The following is a 17,008-nucleotide window of genomic DNA, read 5'->3' as shown; positions in this document are numbered from 1 at the left end:
GATCAGAAGCAAACTAAACTTCTTTTGACTGCCTTCTAACAGTAATGATTCTTACTATGTTGATGCTGGTAAGCTTGAATATTGCTTATCCTAAAATAAAGGAGATGTGTTAGGGCAGTGAGTTGTATTGGCATGGTTATCGGAGCTGGAATACTCCTTGTCAGTGCGTTTGTCCAGTGCTGTTGCTGCTCCACAGCTACTTTTTTTTTTTTTATTTAAAATCATCAGTTTAGTAAAACTTGTTAAAATATGTTGGATTTTGTCCAAGTCTTCGCATAAATGGTAAATCAATTGGAAATACAGTTGCCTTTTCTGGGGAGAGGAAGATCATACACATATCATAGTACTCTGGTGTTTCCATCTTCTTTAGAAGCCATGGATGCTGCAGGGTGGCGGAGGCATTTTTATTTGTTCTTATTGCACTTATTGTACTTATGCTACTAGCTGGCTCGGTTCACCGGTTTCAGTACACACGCTGCTTGACAGAGCCAAGTTATCCAGGTAGAATAAAAATAAACTGCCTACGCAAAGTATGGTCTCTGCTTCCCCAAGCTGTGGCTGGGGTGGAGGGGGTGGCAGCTGCTTCTGGGAGGTAGGGAGGCTTCCCTGTCGCTGGCTGTCTGGTGCCTGCATTCTCAGCCATCACGAATGTTTTCTTTTTGCAGATGACACGATTGGTGCTGCCCGGCATGCTGGAAAGGTGAGTCACACTACCACTATCCAGACAAAGTCATCATTATTTATAGGGGAGAATCCTTTCTTGAAAAATTCATTACTGTGACTAATCAGCCTGGTCTCCATGTTTTAATGGCAGAGCAATGCTGGGTGAGTCACGCTGATGGTGCATGAATCATCAGACGGTGGAAGCCTTTTCCACTCGATTCCCTTTTTATTTTTCCTCTCCCTTCTCCACTGTTGTGGTGATTCCTTTTAGAACAGAATTAAAAAGCCCGTCTGACTCATCAGCACTAACTCAACAACCTGCTACTCTGAGGGGGTGGTTACAGTTCCTGGGAATAACCTTCTTAAGGCTATTTCTCTAAGTCATTGTAAGTAAAATGGATGCAAAGAGTGTGTTCTGATTATACAGTACGAGGTATATTGAGGAAAGTCTGTGATCATTTGTTAAAGTAGAATTGGAGACCAGCTTTTTAAAAAGGAAGCTGATGCACACCACTGTCAGTGTGGAAGACGTGCACTGACTTTCCTGGGCAGCTCCTGGGTGAAACTAAAGGCACCCAGGTTTGGTGTGGGCCGTCCAGGCTGTTCTCTAGCTGGTGTTGACTGTTGCAGGATGTTAGCAGTCTGCTGCAGCACTAACCCTAGCTCGCTGGGTATTGCTTTAGATCAGAGCTGAGCTGCACTCACAATTAAAAATAAATAAATAAATAAATAAATAAAGGCTGGTGCATTGAGTCCAGGCAAACCTCATGAGGTTCAAAAAATCCAACTGCAAGATCTTGCACCTGGGTTGAGGCAACTCTTACCAATGCAAGCTGGGAGATGAAAGGAATGAGTGCAGCCCTGACGAAAATGACATGGGGGTACTGGTGGGTGGGAAGCCGGGCATGAGCCAGCAATGTGCCCTCACAGCCCAGAGATCCAACTGTATCCTGGGCTGCACCAAGAGAAGCATGGTCAGCAGATTGAGGGAGGTGATCCTGCCCCTCTGCTTGGTGCTGGTGAGGCTTCACCTGAAGTATTGCATCAAGATGTGGAGTTTTTGGTACGGGAGAGACATAGACCTGCTGGAGCATGTCCAGATGAGGGCCACAAAAATGTTCCAAGGGATGAAGCACCTCCCCTACAAGGCTGGGAGAGAGCTGGGGCTGTTCAGCCTGGAGAGGAGAAGGCTGCGAGATGACCTGATACTGGCCTTTGAGTATCTAAAGGGGAGCTACAGGAAAGAAGGGGGACAGACTCTTTAGCAGTATCTGTGGTGACAGAACAAGGGAAAATGGTTTCAAACTTCAAGAGGGCAGAGTTACGTTGGGAGTGAGGAAAAAGTCTTCTACAATGAGGTTGATAAAGCACTGAAACAGGTTGCCCAGAGCTGTGGTTGATACCCTGCACCTGGCAGCTTACAAGGTGAGGCTGGATCAGGCCCTGGGCAACCTGATCTATCTGTGCATGTCCCTCTTCATTGCAGAGGAGTTGCACTAGGTGACCTTTAAGGGTCCCTTCCAACTCTTAAGGGTTCTGTGATTATACTGAGGAAGGCTACATAGAACTGTGCATGATAGTCGCTGTGGTATTGCCTCCAAGTGAATACCATAGTAGGAGCATATATATGGGGCAAACCTCAAAATACGACCAATTAAGGGGAAATAAAAGTATCCTTTTTGTATCCTCACACAATCTAGAAGTCTTCACTGTGGAAATGGGTTCAATTATTCTAGTGTCACACAGATGGAGAGCACATATTTCACTTTTAAAAGGAAGTTTCTTCATGGATACAAACCATCAGAACCAGTGGCCAGTCTTGGAGTTGGTACCTAGCATGTCAGGTTGATGACAAGCTTAGACTTGTTAGTTGAGACAATCGGGAGGTAAGAATGAAAGCAGAAGGGGGTTTATTTCATGCAAGGAAACTTGATTTAGAAAGGAAAACCCCAGAATCTGGGAGAGGTGATTATTGATATTTCCTGGTAGAGCTGGGGCTAAGGTTGTGAGGGTTGCACTGCAGTGGTGGTAGTTAAGGTTCAGAAGTCAAATGTTACACCTTGCCCAGGTCCTCTACGTGGCTGGTAATGGCATGTGGCTTTAGTGAAATCATTGTCCTTGTGAAGATGCCAACATGACCAAAGCCATCCTGCTTTCTAGGGGTTTAAAGTACTGTCAATATGAGTACAACAACGGTACTTATTGCCTCAGTTTCTTCTTTGTCTAAAGAAACATCGTAGTTATTCATTTGACTGAGTTTGATCTCTTCCATTTCACAGAACAGAATGATGCACGTTCTGCCTGCAGAATGTCCTGTCTTTCTGAAAGATATTACAGCAGCAGAGGTAGTTTGAATGTAAGCAGGGCCCAAGTTTGCTTCTAACTATCCTTGAGCTATCTGAATATCCTTGAGGTCATGTTTCTTTGCCTCACATTCCTGGCTCACCTCAGGTATCCTAAGGACAGCAGTTTGGAAAGAAAGGGTTAATAGTGATCAAAAAAAAGAGAAGTTTTTTTCAAATTTTGAATGCTTCTGCAGAGCCACTTTACACGGCAGATCTGTTTGAGTCAAGGCTGTGGCTTCTGCCCCATTGCTGCTCTCCGTGTGCTGAGCACACGGAGTAATGTGGTGCACCATAGCATCTTGCACCCACGCTGCATGTTTTGATGTACCCGAGGGTTGGCTTGATGGTGTTACTAGAGAAATGCAGAGCTGAGCAGGCATGCTTTACATCCAGGTCTGTTAGCAGAAAACTCATCTATGTCTTGGTATGACCCTTACTTGTTATTGATGAGCACCACAGCATGAGACGAATGCCATTTCTGGCAGTGGCATTTAGATCCTTCTGTGTCTCCTCTCCTGTGCTCTGGACTCTCACAGTGACCATCCATAATTTGCAGCTTCCTATTTCACTTAAATGAGCAGTTCCTCTGTCAGTTTTCAGGCAGCCACCTAGGTGAGAGACTGCAGATCCAAACATCGAGCCTCGATGTCTTTGGGCACGCAGCAACGAACTCTGCTGACTGTTTCTAGACAAACGCCCAACTCTGGTGTTTACTGCTGGGGAAGTAGCAAGTGTCTAATGACATTAGGGAGGAAGCGCTCCTTCCATGGCGTGCAGCTGGAGCGGGCGCTGGTTGCCACGGCAACGGGATGGCTAAATATAGCTGCAGCCACGGGCTGCAGAGAGCGGGGTGGGCTGGGTGCGGCCTGCTGCCCTCGGGGACCTCTACACAGTGCTGCTGCTGCGTTGGGCTGGGAGTGATTGGAAGTGTTTCCCCTGGGTGCCCGTGCACCCCTCTGTGCGTGCTTTACAGGGGAGTCCTGTCGTCCCTAGACATGCTTCACCCTCATCAAGTCCTGTCAAGCTTCGTTCTGTTTCGTGTTGTGGCGGTGACTCCTCCAGTCTGAGCGCTGGGAGAGCACTGCCTTCATCTGATGTAGATTTCACAGCCTTTTGCTTCATGTCTTCTTCTTTTTTGCTTTATAGGAGGATAAATCAAGATCTTGATCTTTGTTATTCATTAGTCTTTATACTCTTATCGTAGCTCTTCTCTTAAATATCTAAATTGAACCCTTTCACCTCTCCCATCTATCAGGGCTTTTTTTTCCTCTTCTTCTTTCTTCTCAAACTATCAGGTTCTTCCGTCCTGTGTTGGGAGGGACAGAGAAGCGTTCTGCAGACACCAGGGCAGGACTTGGGTGCGATGGACGTGTCCCTGCTGTTCCCTGCTCGCCTCCCCTTGGGATGCTCCTGGTGATGGCCATGCAAGAGAACTAATTTAGTCAAGTTCTTCAAGGGAATGGAGAGTTGATGTAGAATTCTGCAAAGGATGTGATTAATTCACATTATTTCCTTTAGTGTGTGCTGTTGGTTTTGTTAATATTGATTTTTCATCAGCCGTTCTGTATTCTGCTCACAGCCTTCTTAGCCTTATAAAAAGTTCCTTGTGACATTCTCCAATCTGGTAATCTCTTAAAAACTGCAGGAATACTCATTTCACTGCTAATCCTCAGATGAGCTCATGGATCAATACCATGAGCTCCACCTGTCTGGATATGAAAAACCTCTTAACGTCCACTGATAGCATTCTGTTGTTGTGGAAATTCATGATGAATTTGTAGCCTTATTTTCTTCATTCCATGTGTTTGGATCCATGTTATTACTTGGAAAAGGTTGGAAAGGACCTACAAGATCATCTAGTCCAACCATCCTCCTATCACTATCCCTACCCAACTACTAAATCAAATCCCTTAGCACCTCATCTAAACGCTTCTTGAACAGCGCTAGGGATGGTGCCTCAACCACCTCCCTAGGCAGGCCATTCCAGTGCCTGACCACTCTTTCAGAGAAAAAATGTTTCCTCAAATCTAATTCATATCTTCCCCAGCGCATCTTGTGTCCATTCCCTCTTGTCCTGTCATTGTAGCATCAGTGACACAGGCTATGTGTAGGTGAACAAATGTGATAAGAAACTCTGAATCTACAGCAGCTGAGATGTGTGATGATCAGCGTGCACATATATGCACACAGAAAACTTTGTGGTGCATTCAGGTAAAGTGGCTTAGGTCTGCTGTAGGGTAGGAAGAAGCAGAGGCAGCTTCCACTTTTTGAACAGTCTGCTACTGTCCTCTAATAGCTTACTTGCCCTAAATTTTTAAATTAATTCTGATTTCTACGTAGCACTAAGTAACAGGCCTGCTTTTGTATGTAAAACTGGTCACAGAAATGGACACATTCAAAATAGTTACTGGATTAGGAAATCCAGAAGTCCTGGTATCTGTCCTGGCAGCACATGCTTTAGAAGTGCTTGGCAGAGCTGGTGGTAGCTAGTTTCAGGTACTCTTAACTGAATGTTTCAGTGGGATACCTGAAATATTACTGTAATGTGGCTGTAAAACAACTCTTCTGTTGTTCTGTCTATCTTCTACTCTATATTAAAACATTGCTGTATATAAGTAGTAGATTCAAATGCTTGTTATCTTAAAGATTCATCATGAAGGTAACACTTGGAAGATATGTAGACTTGTGACAAAAGGAGTTATCCGAGTGTAATTCACAGAACAAACTTGTCATTTCTGCCACCTTAACCCAAGGTTTAAAAGTTGCCTTCTGAATTTGTGCCAGCTTCACTTGATTGATTTTTGCATAGTTGAGCTCAATGTACATATACTGGAGCTTGATTCTCCTGCTGTATTGACCTTGGAGTTATTCCTGATTTATTCCAGCTGCTTGAATGCTTACATTGTGCCTGAAGGCGTATTAGTAAATATCAGTTTAGAATTTGATTGAAGTTTTTAAACGCATCTTAATTATCTCAATTGCATCCTGAAGATTTTCTTAGGGTTTGCAGTAATTTTCTGAAACATAAAAGGTTTTTGTTTGTGTTGCTTATTTCATCAGAATTTATCTTCACTTTCAGATCAAAAGGGGTAATCTTGAACATCTCATCTGCTGCTGGGATGTATCCAACTCCACTGCTGACTCTTTACTCTGCAACCAAGGTAAATATTCTTTTGTACACTGAAATCAAGTGTCAAACGTGAGCCAACACTACAGGAATAAATGTTTTGGTGTCCATCTAGTGGTGCTTTCATGAACTAAAAATTCCAACTTAAAATTTGCAAGTAGTGGAAACTGGAAGGTCAAGATAAAAACGAATGCAAAAGTTTGCTGGTGTGGAAACTGCTGTTTTGTGTATTACATCACACGCACTCATCACATGACAGTTTTATGTACTACATCACGCACAGCAAAGGGTGCTGCTGTACTAAGCAGTCTTAATGTGAGGTTGAGGAAGGACACTGACAAATAATACAACTTCTTATTTTGAGACTTTGAAACTTTTTTTCTCTAATCTTGTATAAGATAGATGCATATGGTAGGGATGAATGTGCATATATATTTAAGTACGTTTCTTCTGGTGTTTGCAGGAACCAAAGATTTTTCTTCCTTTTTGATTGTTTGCCTTAAGTCTAGCACTTCAGTTAAGAGAAAAGATAGAGCTCTAGTGTGTTGCCAGTACCAAATAATTATTTTCTCTTGAGCTGCTGGCCCTAAGTCCTGCTAATATAGCCTAGTATGTGGTTTGATCGTCTTGCAGTGGGTGGATTATTGGCTTACCTTCTCCCTGGCAGCCACCATAAATTCCAGGTTCTTTCTACAGCGCTGATACTTATCCAACATTAAGTCATGGGGTTATCCTGCTTGGTATGCAGAACTTTGCACTTCACTCTGAGCCAGTCAAGAGATCTCATGAAGTTTAACAATCATCAAGTTGAACAGGGTCCCTCTGGACTGAAGCTCTGTCGTGTCAGCCACTCCATCTAATTTTGTCATCTGCGAATGTGCTGAGGATGTACAATGCACCATCATCTAGGTTGCTGATGGCAGGTATTGAAGAATATAGGCCTTGGTATTGATCTGTGGGGTTCTCTGCTTGTTACTAGTCAGATGTCAAGCCATTAATCACAGCCCTTTGAGCCTGGTGGTCCAGACAGTTTTCTATCTATCCAACAGTTTGTCCTTTCAGCACATATCTGCTCAACTTCCAAATGAGAATGCTGCAGATGATGATATCAAATACATGCTCTCTAGGCGTAACAGTATATTATTACTCTAAATCTACATTTCATGTTAAATTTACTGCTCCACTGTCTCATTTTGTCAGCTGAGACAGTTTTGTCTTTCTGCAGCCAGGTTTTATTTTTTTTTCCCAAGGTATGTGTATGAGCTTCTGAAATGTTCAACTAAAAGGTCTCCTGTTAACAACCCAAAGGCAAAACATGGGTTCACAGTATACATAACAAAACCAAACACAAGAGGCATTAAGGACATGATATTCAAGCAGTGTAGCACTATAGTTTTTTTTCAGATACACCTGACAATTGCTTTCAATACTTAAAGAATTTCAGAGTTTAAGTAGAACCGTGCTGGACTGTAGGTGCTTTCAGACAGTGTCCTTCATGTCAGAACAGACCAAATTTTCATGTCAAGAGAAAAACTTACGCACGCTATTCTATTTACTCTGAAGAAATGTTAGTGTGTGTAAGGGGTGTTTAAGTTTAGAAATTGTGAAAGCCTGAATTAACTATAGCTGATAAAATTTGCTCTTGAAATAGCTATTTTCTGACAGCACAGTTCTGCTTTAATGTAAAGGTCACTTCTGTTGTGGCATTGCCTTCAGCTTTATCAAATGATGTGAGCTTCTGATTTTAGAGATAATATACCTTAGGCTGCTTTGCCTAGTCTTTTTTTTTTTTCAATTAGAATCTCAAATATTACTCCCTTCCTCCTAAGAAACTCAATTAATTTGCCTATTCTCAGCACTGCTCATCTTCTACCATAGCAAGATTAGTAAGCATGAAAGTGACTCCACTAATGTAGCTATAGAAAGACTATATCTGCAATTTCTAGGGCTTTTTTGTCATCTATATAGAGAGGTTTTAAAGTATAGTATCCTCCAGGTCTAAGTCAATGGCTTTGTCTAATCGTCAGGAACATAAGCAGTCCAAGTCTTTAACCTTCAGGTGGAGAATTCCCTTTTAGATGCTTAAAAAGGAATCATATTCCTGTTTTTTTTTTTATCTACCTGCATTAGTACCAATGCGAAGTGAAATATGATTTTTTTCCCCACCTTTTCTCAAGTATTTGAATTTCTTACTAGATATCCAGTGAGAAGAAATTGGTTCTTGTGTGCTGTGATTATCTGCTTATTCAGAGTGTTCTTATTTAGAGATCATTCTTAGGACTTTTTAAAGTTAGGGGCTGTTGAAGCACTGGAGCATCTGGAGGTAAAACGACCCAACTTGTCTGGAAATGAATTCTTCAAGAAGGAAAAAAAATCTGGTGTTTATTTAGAAACTAGAAGTTGCTTGTTCCTTCTCATGTAAAACAAAGGTTTTCTTTAGTGTGGAGTGCTCATTGAGCAGTAGAGATGACAGTCTCTTTATACTGTCTCTCCATATTTGAAGCAGTAACTGATTTCAGGACTGTCAAGTGGAAGCAGCTAGAACTCTGAATTATCAAAGCACATTGTGATTCACAGAATATAGCTTGTTCGTTTATTCTTAATAGATTATTGATATACTCTGTTGTGTGTGTGATAACCACACATCTGACAATAGTGTTCAGGGTCTGCACCCAGCTACTTGTGTGTACATATACAAGTTCCTCATATTGTTGCAGTAGCATTGCTAGCTCACTCTAATCCTTGCTGTTAGCCCTGCATTTTAGAGACTTGATGTTGAGTACTGTCTTTCATTAAGAACTTACACTGGTGGGGAAAAGGGAAAAAGAATAGTTGTGCAGAAGATAAGCTTATTTGCTTTAATGAGCTTGCTTCTGGCTGGTACGTGCAACTTGAAGGTGAAGAATAAGATGAGCTATCAGCTACTCAGCAAAATCTATTTTTATTTTAAGTAGTTACTTTCTTGTAAAGCAGGTGCAATATTAGAGCTTTTCTGTTTGTTCTGGCGCTGGTCTGAAGTAAATGCTGCTATTGTTAATATCCTTTTTTCTCTAGAGCTGTTTCTTCTTCCAAGTGGTCTTTTCCACCCTCAACGATTCTGTGATTCTTAAATACTTGAACTCATTTATTTTGTATTTATTTTTTACTTGGGGAGAGAAGATGGTTTAGAAGAAAGGGAGAGGGAATCTGCACTGGTTTGAACTGCTGAGTAGCCTTGAGCTGTTACATGGTTGGTACTTCTTTATCATGGTGTGAGGTGTGCATCTCAAACTAAGCGATAAGGGAGAAGAGAGCATGTGGGCCTCCCTTCATGGAGGTGGTACATCAGATGTGTCAGCAGGTTTGCATACCCACCTTTTAGCCCTTTTGGTTCCTTCTTCAAATGTTTGGCCTTGGAAATTTTAGAATTTCCAGAAGTTTGGAAGGCGTTTTATGGTAGTAGACTTTGAGGCTTGGAAAAAGTATCATCATAGAATGTTCTTAATGTTATTAAATATTAAATGGCAAAGGATGAGGTATTTAAACACGTTTTAAAAACCACGCACAGGAGAAATTTAAATCGTTCTTTAAAAAAAAAAGTCTAAGAAGATGACACACACAATGAATAATGTGAACTCAGTTTTCTTTTCCTTTTTTAACTGGATTGTATGTAATGAATCTAGTTCACCTTCCTTCTAAATTAAAAAAGGTTTTATTTGTTTAGATTTGAGTCTCATTTCTGTAAAAATGCCTTGTAAGCATGAGGTTTCTGTTTAGATGACATTGCTGTAATCTGCAAAGTTTCTTTGAAAGCCTAAGGTTTTTCACTTTGAAAACAGAAGCTATAAATAGTAAATCAAATATGCTTGCATAAAGCTCCAAACGGTAGCTTCCATTTTAATGTGTAGCATACTGCATATTTCTCTTTTCTCTGTAGGCTTTTGTGGATTACTTCTCTCGAGGCCTCCATGCAGAATACAAGAGCAAGGGCATCATTGTGCAGGTGAGTAGCTTCTCATGTAAGTGTGGTTACCACAGCAACATTGGTGTCTTGGTAACAAAAGGCAATCAGCATATTCTTTTATTCATGAACATGACACAGATTAGGGATGAGGATTTCCTTTGATCCTATTAGCAGTTTTCTTAAGTTACCCTGAAACAATGCATCTTGAAATAGCTGATATATATATTTTTTTTTACCTAAAGTTGGTAATCGCACTTTTAAGTATAATGCCTTCCAGAAAGGGTAGTGCACAAGTTTAAAATACTCCTGTGCAGTTTAACTTTTTTGGAATCTACTTTTGAACTGCATTTATACAGATACCAAATAAGTAACTGCTGAAAAGACTAAAATAGTAGCCATCTCTTCCCTACAGTGTCAGTGAACCAACTGCTAGCATAAGCGTAGTAACAAGAACAAAAGCCTGAGACTCCTTGTACATAATAGGGTGATGCAGATTTTGTGCAGTACTGGACTTCCATGTTTCTGGTGAGTTTTGCATTTTGCCCCACTTGTTTGCATTCCAAAGGTTCTTTTAGGGCTTTTTTTTCTTCATAGGTATATAAGAGCAAACCAAGCCAGTTTCTCAGCTTTATAGGGATTTTGCATTAATATTAGTGTTTCCTTTCCAAATACTGCTAACGTTTCCAGACTTGGTTATGGATCACACCCGCTGAGTTCTTCATTACTAATTACATCTGTTGCTCTCAAGAGCAGTAGTCAGCTTTGATAAAAGAGGTGTAAGATTTTACCTGTACTGCAAAGACAACTGTGAATCTTCAGGGTTTGTGCAGACTGCATTAGCTCTTGTCCATTTCTTTGTCTTCATTTCTCAAAGAACATCTTTCTGGGATTCTAGTTGGATTTGCCCTTGGTTCTGGATTCAGTAAGGTGCCTTTTGCTAATCCTCTCTTGCTCAGTCATCTAAAATATAAGACAAGATTCAGCACGTCTTGGTACTTCATCAAATGGTAGCAACTCCTGGCTTGGCTAATTCTAGAACTCATTACCCTCAACCCACATCAGGACACTTGGCTGAGTCTGTTATATTTTAAAGCACAAACATTGGGTAGCTCTTAGTTTTGAGAACACCTCATTCTCCTAATAAAGCATACTGATTAAGATTCCTGTAAAATACTTGCTCCTATGTAGAGCATGATGCTGCTTTGTGTAAGCAAAAGGCCTGTTTTGTCTGCATCTTTCATATGCTCTGGGTATTTAACAGGCTATTTCTCTTTTCTGTGTTACTAAGATCAATAAATCATCTGATAGGATTATTTTCCTGCTCAACCTTACCTATCAACACACAGCTTCAGTGGCAGTCAAGCTGGGTGTGATTTCCCCCTCCCACCCTTCCATGTTTTTTTTCTGCGAGTGAGGATATGTGCTACTTAGAGGCATGCTGAAACAAGCTCAGTCAACACGAGTAGTTTTGATGGAAGGTATGTCCATCCTTGAAAAGCCTTCCAGAGCTGCCTCTAGGAGTTTGATTCAGATCTTGTGTTTCATTTGGAAAAGTCTTTTGCTTAAGTTAGGGTGTCTGATCTTTGTTTTCTGCTGTCAACTCAAGTAAAGTTGCTGATATTTACCTCAGTGTAAGAATATTTAGAGTTGGGAGCTTGGAGGAGAAGGGAGTGTTGTACCTTTGAGGTCTGCTGTATCTGTGTGTTTGTAATCAGGCAGTATCTTCCAGATTTTTTTCAAAATAGCGTGGTTGCTTTAAGAGGAAAATGAAGAAGGAGCGTGTGCTGCTCGTTTATGACTCAGCTTATTACAGAATATCTATGCATACTGAAAAGATGAAGAGAAAAGAAAAAAGAGACAACCAAAAAACCACATGTAGAACAACGTGCTATGCTAAAGGTGTTAAACACAGTGTGGACACACATAGTATGGGGAGGAAATACTTTCTAGCTTTGGATATAGAAAAGCTATGAAAACATTTTCAGTATCTTACATTATGAACACAAATGAAGATTAAATCCAGTTTTCTTTATCAATGAATATGCTTTCCTGCAGAAAACCTGATGGGCATTGGTAAGCTGTAACTCACTTGTTGGCTGCAGGTGTTGAATTTCAGGTAGTATTGGGTTTTGTCCCTAAAAGTAGGCAGTGTTTTGCCTTTCTGGGTTATGTCGGCCTGATGACCAATAACTGTCACAGCTTCTATTTGTTATGCTAATTTTATTGCAGTCTCTGTCCTTGTCTTCTCATTCCTAAGCTACTGTGACCCACTAATCAATATTACAGGTGCGTTCCTGTGAAGGTTAGCTGATATACCTCCTTCAAGCCATTAGGAAAACTGCACTTACTTTGGGCTGTTTGAAGTTCATCACTCTCACCTTCAGAAATATAGTACTATTAGTTTCAGACTAGTGCTTCCACTGTAAGGGTTCACTGTAAGGAAGTGTTAATTCTGTGTTTGTTTATGTCTGTATGGAACTGTAGCATGACGATGGGTCCATCTGCCTGAATACAAAATAAATACAAAAAATGCTAAATAAAATGCTTTAGACAGCAAAAGGTTTACTTTTTAATCTGTACTGCTAGTTTCAGATACAGCTTGTGAGCAGCTGAGATCATTGTGGGGAGGAGAATCAACTTCATGCATTCAACAGATCTCTTCATAGCTGTTAAAATAACGTGCTGCTAATAGAAAGATGGTAAATCTAACATTTCTGAAATGTAGTTCTTATTTTCTAGGGAATGCTTGTGAGGAAATAAAATGTTGGAGTGTAATCCTATGCTTTTGTGTGCCAGGCAGTCTGGATCAGTAGCTGACCAGTGGTGCTACCATATGCTTGCATTTTCAAGTGTTGTTGCACACGATTGTTCACTCCTTCATGCTATCCAGTGCTTTAGTTGGGTGGTGAGGCTTATTTATCAAGTCTGTTTTGAGCAGAAGAGAGAAAATAAACACTGGCTATAAAGTTCATACCACACTCTGCGGGCACAGTGGGGATTCAGTTTGCTTGTGAATAAGAAGTTTCCCAGTCAAACCCTTAGAAGTGTAGGAGTTTTAGTTTTTTTATAAAATGTTAAATTTGGAATTCAATTTAGAAGTGTAACAAAAAGTGGACAAGCTTATACTAAACACTTGTGCTATTACAGTAGCACGCAGTATCAGACTCCATTGGTTTATGCATCAAGGTTTTGGTAGTGGGGGACTGCTAGTGTGGCTGCTGTGAGCAGAGCCCAGAAACTGCCCCATGTGAGTTAAGAGATGGCTCCGTTTGGCTGGAATATGCTCCTGGCCAGAGCTGAGCCATGAGCAGTGCTTGTTGTGCCTCTGGGAGAGCAGATTTAAGAAAGGAAAAAAAACTAAGGAACAGCCGCCGGGATGGAAAAGTGAGAAAATGGAGAGAAGCAGCCTTTCAGGCAAGTCAGTGCAGGAGGAGGTGCTCCAGGCACAGAGCAGCAGTTTCCTGCAGTCAGGATCGGCCCACAGTGGAGATGGCTGCCTCCCTGCAACCCATGAGCACTGTGTGGAAGATCTCCATGTGCTGCCCATGGAGGAGTAGAAGAGGATAAGTGGGAGGAAGGTGTCTTTAGTTTGCTTGCACTGCCCTAACCTGTTAGCAATAGGCAGTAAATTACTGGATATTTCCCTAGACTGAATCTGTTCTGTCCATAATGGTAATTGGTCAGCGATCCTGTCCTTACCTCAACCCCAATACCCTTTTTCTCCTTTCTTCAAGGAGGTGAAGGGAGAGAGCACTGTGATGGAGCTTAGCTACCTGTACAGGCCCAACCACCACACAGGCTGAGTAGCTTTCTTATCAGAGCTTTTGGTGACTTTAAAGGCTGTGGTGACTGCTTACACTTCTGAAATTCGGGTATCCAAGTTTTTTTCTCCATTTGAATGAGGAATCTTTCAGTATGTTACCTGTATTCTCAGTCTCATCTAAAGGTAGTACATTATTTAAACAGCTAGCATAGTCATGCTTCCTGTATGTGGTGGTTGAATTATTATACATCTGTGGTTTTATATCCACTGAGACTTGTAGCTGGTCCTTTCACTCATGTTATGCTTCTCAGAGTGGTAAAGTTAATGTTTCTGAGATCAAGAACGTGTGGTCATTGTTCTTTTAAAGACTAAATGTTTGGAGACAAGTTTCTTAAGTGTAACTTGCCCAAATATGCTGAGTTTAGAGATGATATTCTCATTTTGAGATCTACTAGTATAGCAGAAGAGGAAGGATGCATTTCAGATACTTGCTATAAAGATTTGCAACTCATGGTGCTTACAGCTGTGCAGACTGTAGCAGATGAAGGTACTGAATCACTGGTACAGCTATTGGACTGTGCATATCCTTCTAAAGTGCTGGTAAGGTTCCAGTGTTTGTAAGTGTGTGATATCTCTGAGATACTAATACCTGGTTGAACAGCTGTAGTCCGTGGTGTTCTGACTACTTCAGAGGCCTAGGTTGAGGAGAAGTTGAAAGCTTGTGAATAGCATGGCTTATGGGCCTGTTAATGAAGCGTGTTGCAAGATAGCTGATTAAAAATGTTAGTACTGTAGACTGAGATGTTTTAATCGGAATTAGAAAGAAGGCTAGTTTAAGCTAGCATGTTTCAGCGTTCAATATGTAGGAGGTTTTGGTTCCTTATTACATTTGTAAGTTAATTTGAAAGTGTTGTCTGCCTTTTGTGATCTTTCCTACATGCAGAGTGTTCTCCCCTATTACGTGGCAACAAAACTGTCCAAAATCCGCAAGCCAACCTTCAGTAAGCCCAGCCCTGAGACGTATGTACGAGCTGCCATAGGCACAGTAGGCCTGCAGTCCCAGACCAACGGGTGCCTGCCCCATGCTGTCATGGTAAGTTACCCTGGGAGGTGCATGGATCTGATGCACTTTATCTGCATGATAGAAGAGCAATTTTGAATGGTAAAGAGCATGGTTGGACTAGATGATCTTGTAGGTCCTTTCCAACCTAATGTACCTATTGAACCTAAGAACAAAAATGAATTTTATTTGACTTCTAGTCATAATTTTGTAATGTTTACATATGCCAGTAATGGTTTGATTTGGCTTAATACAGACTGTACTGAGACCTTTTTTTCCTTTAATTTCTAGGCCTGGATCTTCTCTATTCTACCCACACCTGCTGCCATGAGTTTAGTCATGAAAGCAAACAAACAAATACGGGCTCGTTTTTTGAAAAAGCTGAAGGAGAAGTAAATTGCAGGCAGCTAGATCTCAGAAGCCTGGAACTGCTGCAGGTTCCGTGCCTGCACCTTGGCACCATGTAGACCTAATGTTTTAAATATCTTCAGTTGTAAGTGTGCTTTCTAAGAAGCAAAACAGCATTGTTTAGAGGATACAGACAAATTCTTGACTTCTAATACTGATTTCAAAATAGACTTCTTTTGTTTTATAGGTTTATTGAGTTGGGAAGAGTTTTGGACTAAAATTATGCTGTGCTTTAAGAAATACTTAAATGGACTTGATCAGACACTGCAGTGCTGAAGAACAGTTTGGTTATATAGCATCCATCACATATGTGTCTTGTGACTGGGGGTGAAGGGCAGAACAGTAGTAGTTCTCTAACATATTCCTAGAAAGGTAGGGAGGTGTGGGAAGGGAGTATATTTCTTTGAGGAGGTGATCTCGTTCTATTCAGAGTGTAACTTTTCCCAGATCAGGTTGAGCTCCCCTGCCACATGGTCCAGTAAATCAGAGTGGGATGCCATGGGCAGGGAGGGACAGGCTCAGGCTATGTAGAAGTCATCTCTCTGTAAAACAAAAGTACCTCCACCTCAGACTTCTGTGTTTGCACAGTCTGTGTAACCTACAAAGGATCTCCACTTGGGAAGGATGAGAAATGGTCCTTATCCTGATGGTTTCTGAAGTCTGCTCGTGGGTTGGTATTGTATTGAAATGGGTTCATGCAGCAAAACCTGAGCGGTCCTTTATGGAAAATTCAAGGGTTCAGTGTGACTTTTGGTTATAAACTGATGGGAAGTGGGCCAAAAAAAAAAAATCCCAAATGAGTGTATTTGCTCATCTATAAATATAAACACAAAATAACATTTCAATAAGTATTTAAATTCTTGCTTCTTGAATATGAAGTCTAACTCTTCAGTTGTATGTAACTTCAGTTTGTAATGTTTTTAAAAATTCAGAGCCTGCTGTCTGTAATAGGTGAATAGATGAAAAGATGATAACAGTGTGGATAAATGTCATGAGTTACATGCTGCTTGCTGGTTGCTGTGTGAAAGACTGCTGGCGCTTTAAATGCAGAGCTTGAAACGAGTCACTGTCCTTCAGCACTGATGGATGCATTCTGTCTGCCAGTCTGTCTTTTGGTGAGGCTATTCAGAATGTGAATCCTGAATGTTTAAAAATGAGAACCAGAAAACTTCTTTAAATGCAGAACTTTTTTTTTTAATTTGTTGAACTGATTTGTTCTATAGAAGTTATCCAACTCTGAGGTGGGTCAGAGTACGTGCCAGGTCTGCACTGCTGTTGTCTATTACCTGATCTCTAATGATGTGGTCGCTAATAACATTCCTTTCTGTAAGCGTGAAATGCACCAAAACTTCCAAAGGCAAACTAAATGGCAAGTGGTACCAGGGCTTTCCATGGTGAGTGGCGGCGTGTTGTTTCTGGCCCCTGAAGGAACAGTTCCATGCTCGGGTTTTGAAGGGAGCTATGTTGTGCTGAGACACGATTTGGGGCTGACGTTCCCGTACAGTGAAAAAACCCAAACACCGATGCAATGGTGCTGATCAGATCTGAGCTGAAGATCCTATCCCATAGTTTTCTTCATTGCTACCTTTTTGGAGCAGGGATGGAGAGGCTGGTGGTACCGGTTCTGTAAGCCTGGAGGTGACGGGGAAGCATTGGACTAACTGATCTGTGTTGGCTTTTTCACTTGATCCAACAAATA

The 17,008-nt window shown here is 41.2% G+C and overlaps 1 protein-coding gene across 1 annotated transcript in view; it reads left to right on the top strand.

Annotated features, from left to right (window-relative positions):
• HSD17B12 (hydroxysteroid 17-beta dehydrogenase 12) overlaps positions 1-15,796 on the top strand; it is a 69,944-nt gene extending 54,148 nt beyond the window's left edge. The window contains 5 exon segments of the mRNA XM_065754953.1: positions 666-700; positions 6,088-6,169; positions 10,052-10,117; positions 14,785-14,934; positions 15,193-15,796. Coding sequence (XP_065611025.1) covers positions 666-700; positions 6,088-6,169; positions 10,052-10,117; positions 14,785-14,934; positions 15,193-15,297 — 438 coding nt within the window. The 3' untranslated portion in view covers positions 15,298-15,796.
• Positions 15,797-17,008: the final 1,212 nt, after the last annotated feature.

The sequence above is a fragment of the Cyrtonyx montezumae genome, unplaced genomic scaffold (genome assembly GCF_038088225.1).
Source record: "Cyrtonyx montezumae isolate F1298 unplaced genomic scaffold, pur_monq_1.0 scaffold_10, whole genome shotgun sequence".
NCBI lineage: Eukaryota > Metazoa > Chordata > Aves > Galliformes > Odontophoridae > Cyrtonyx > Cyrtonyx montezumae.
The sequence above is the reverse complement of the archived record's forward strand: the minus strand, read 5'-3'. Positions and strand labels throughout refer to the sequence as shown.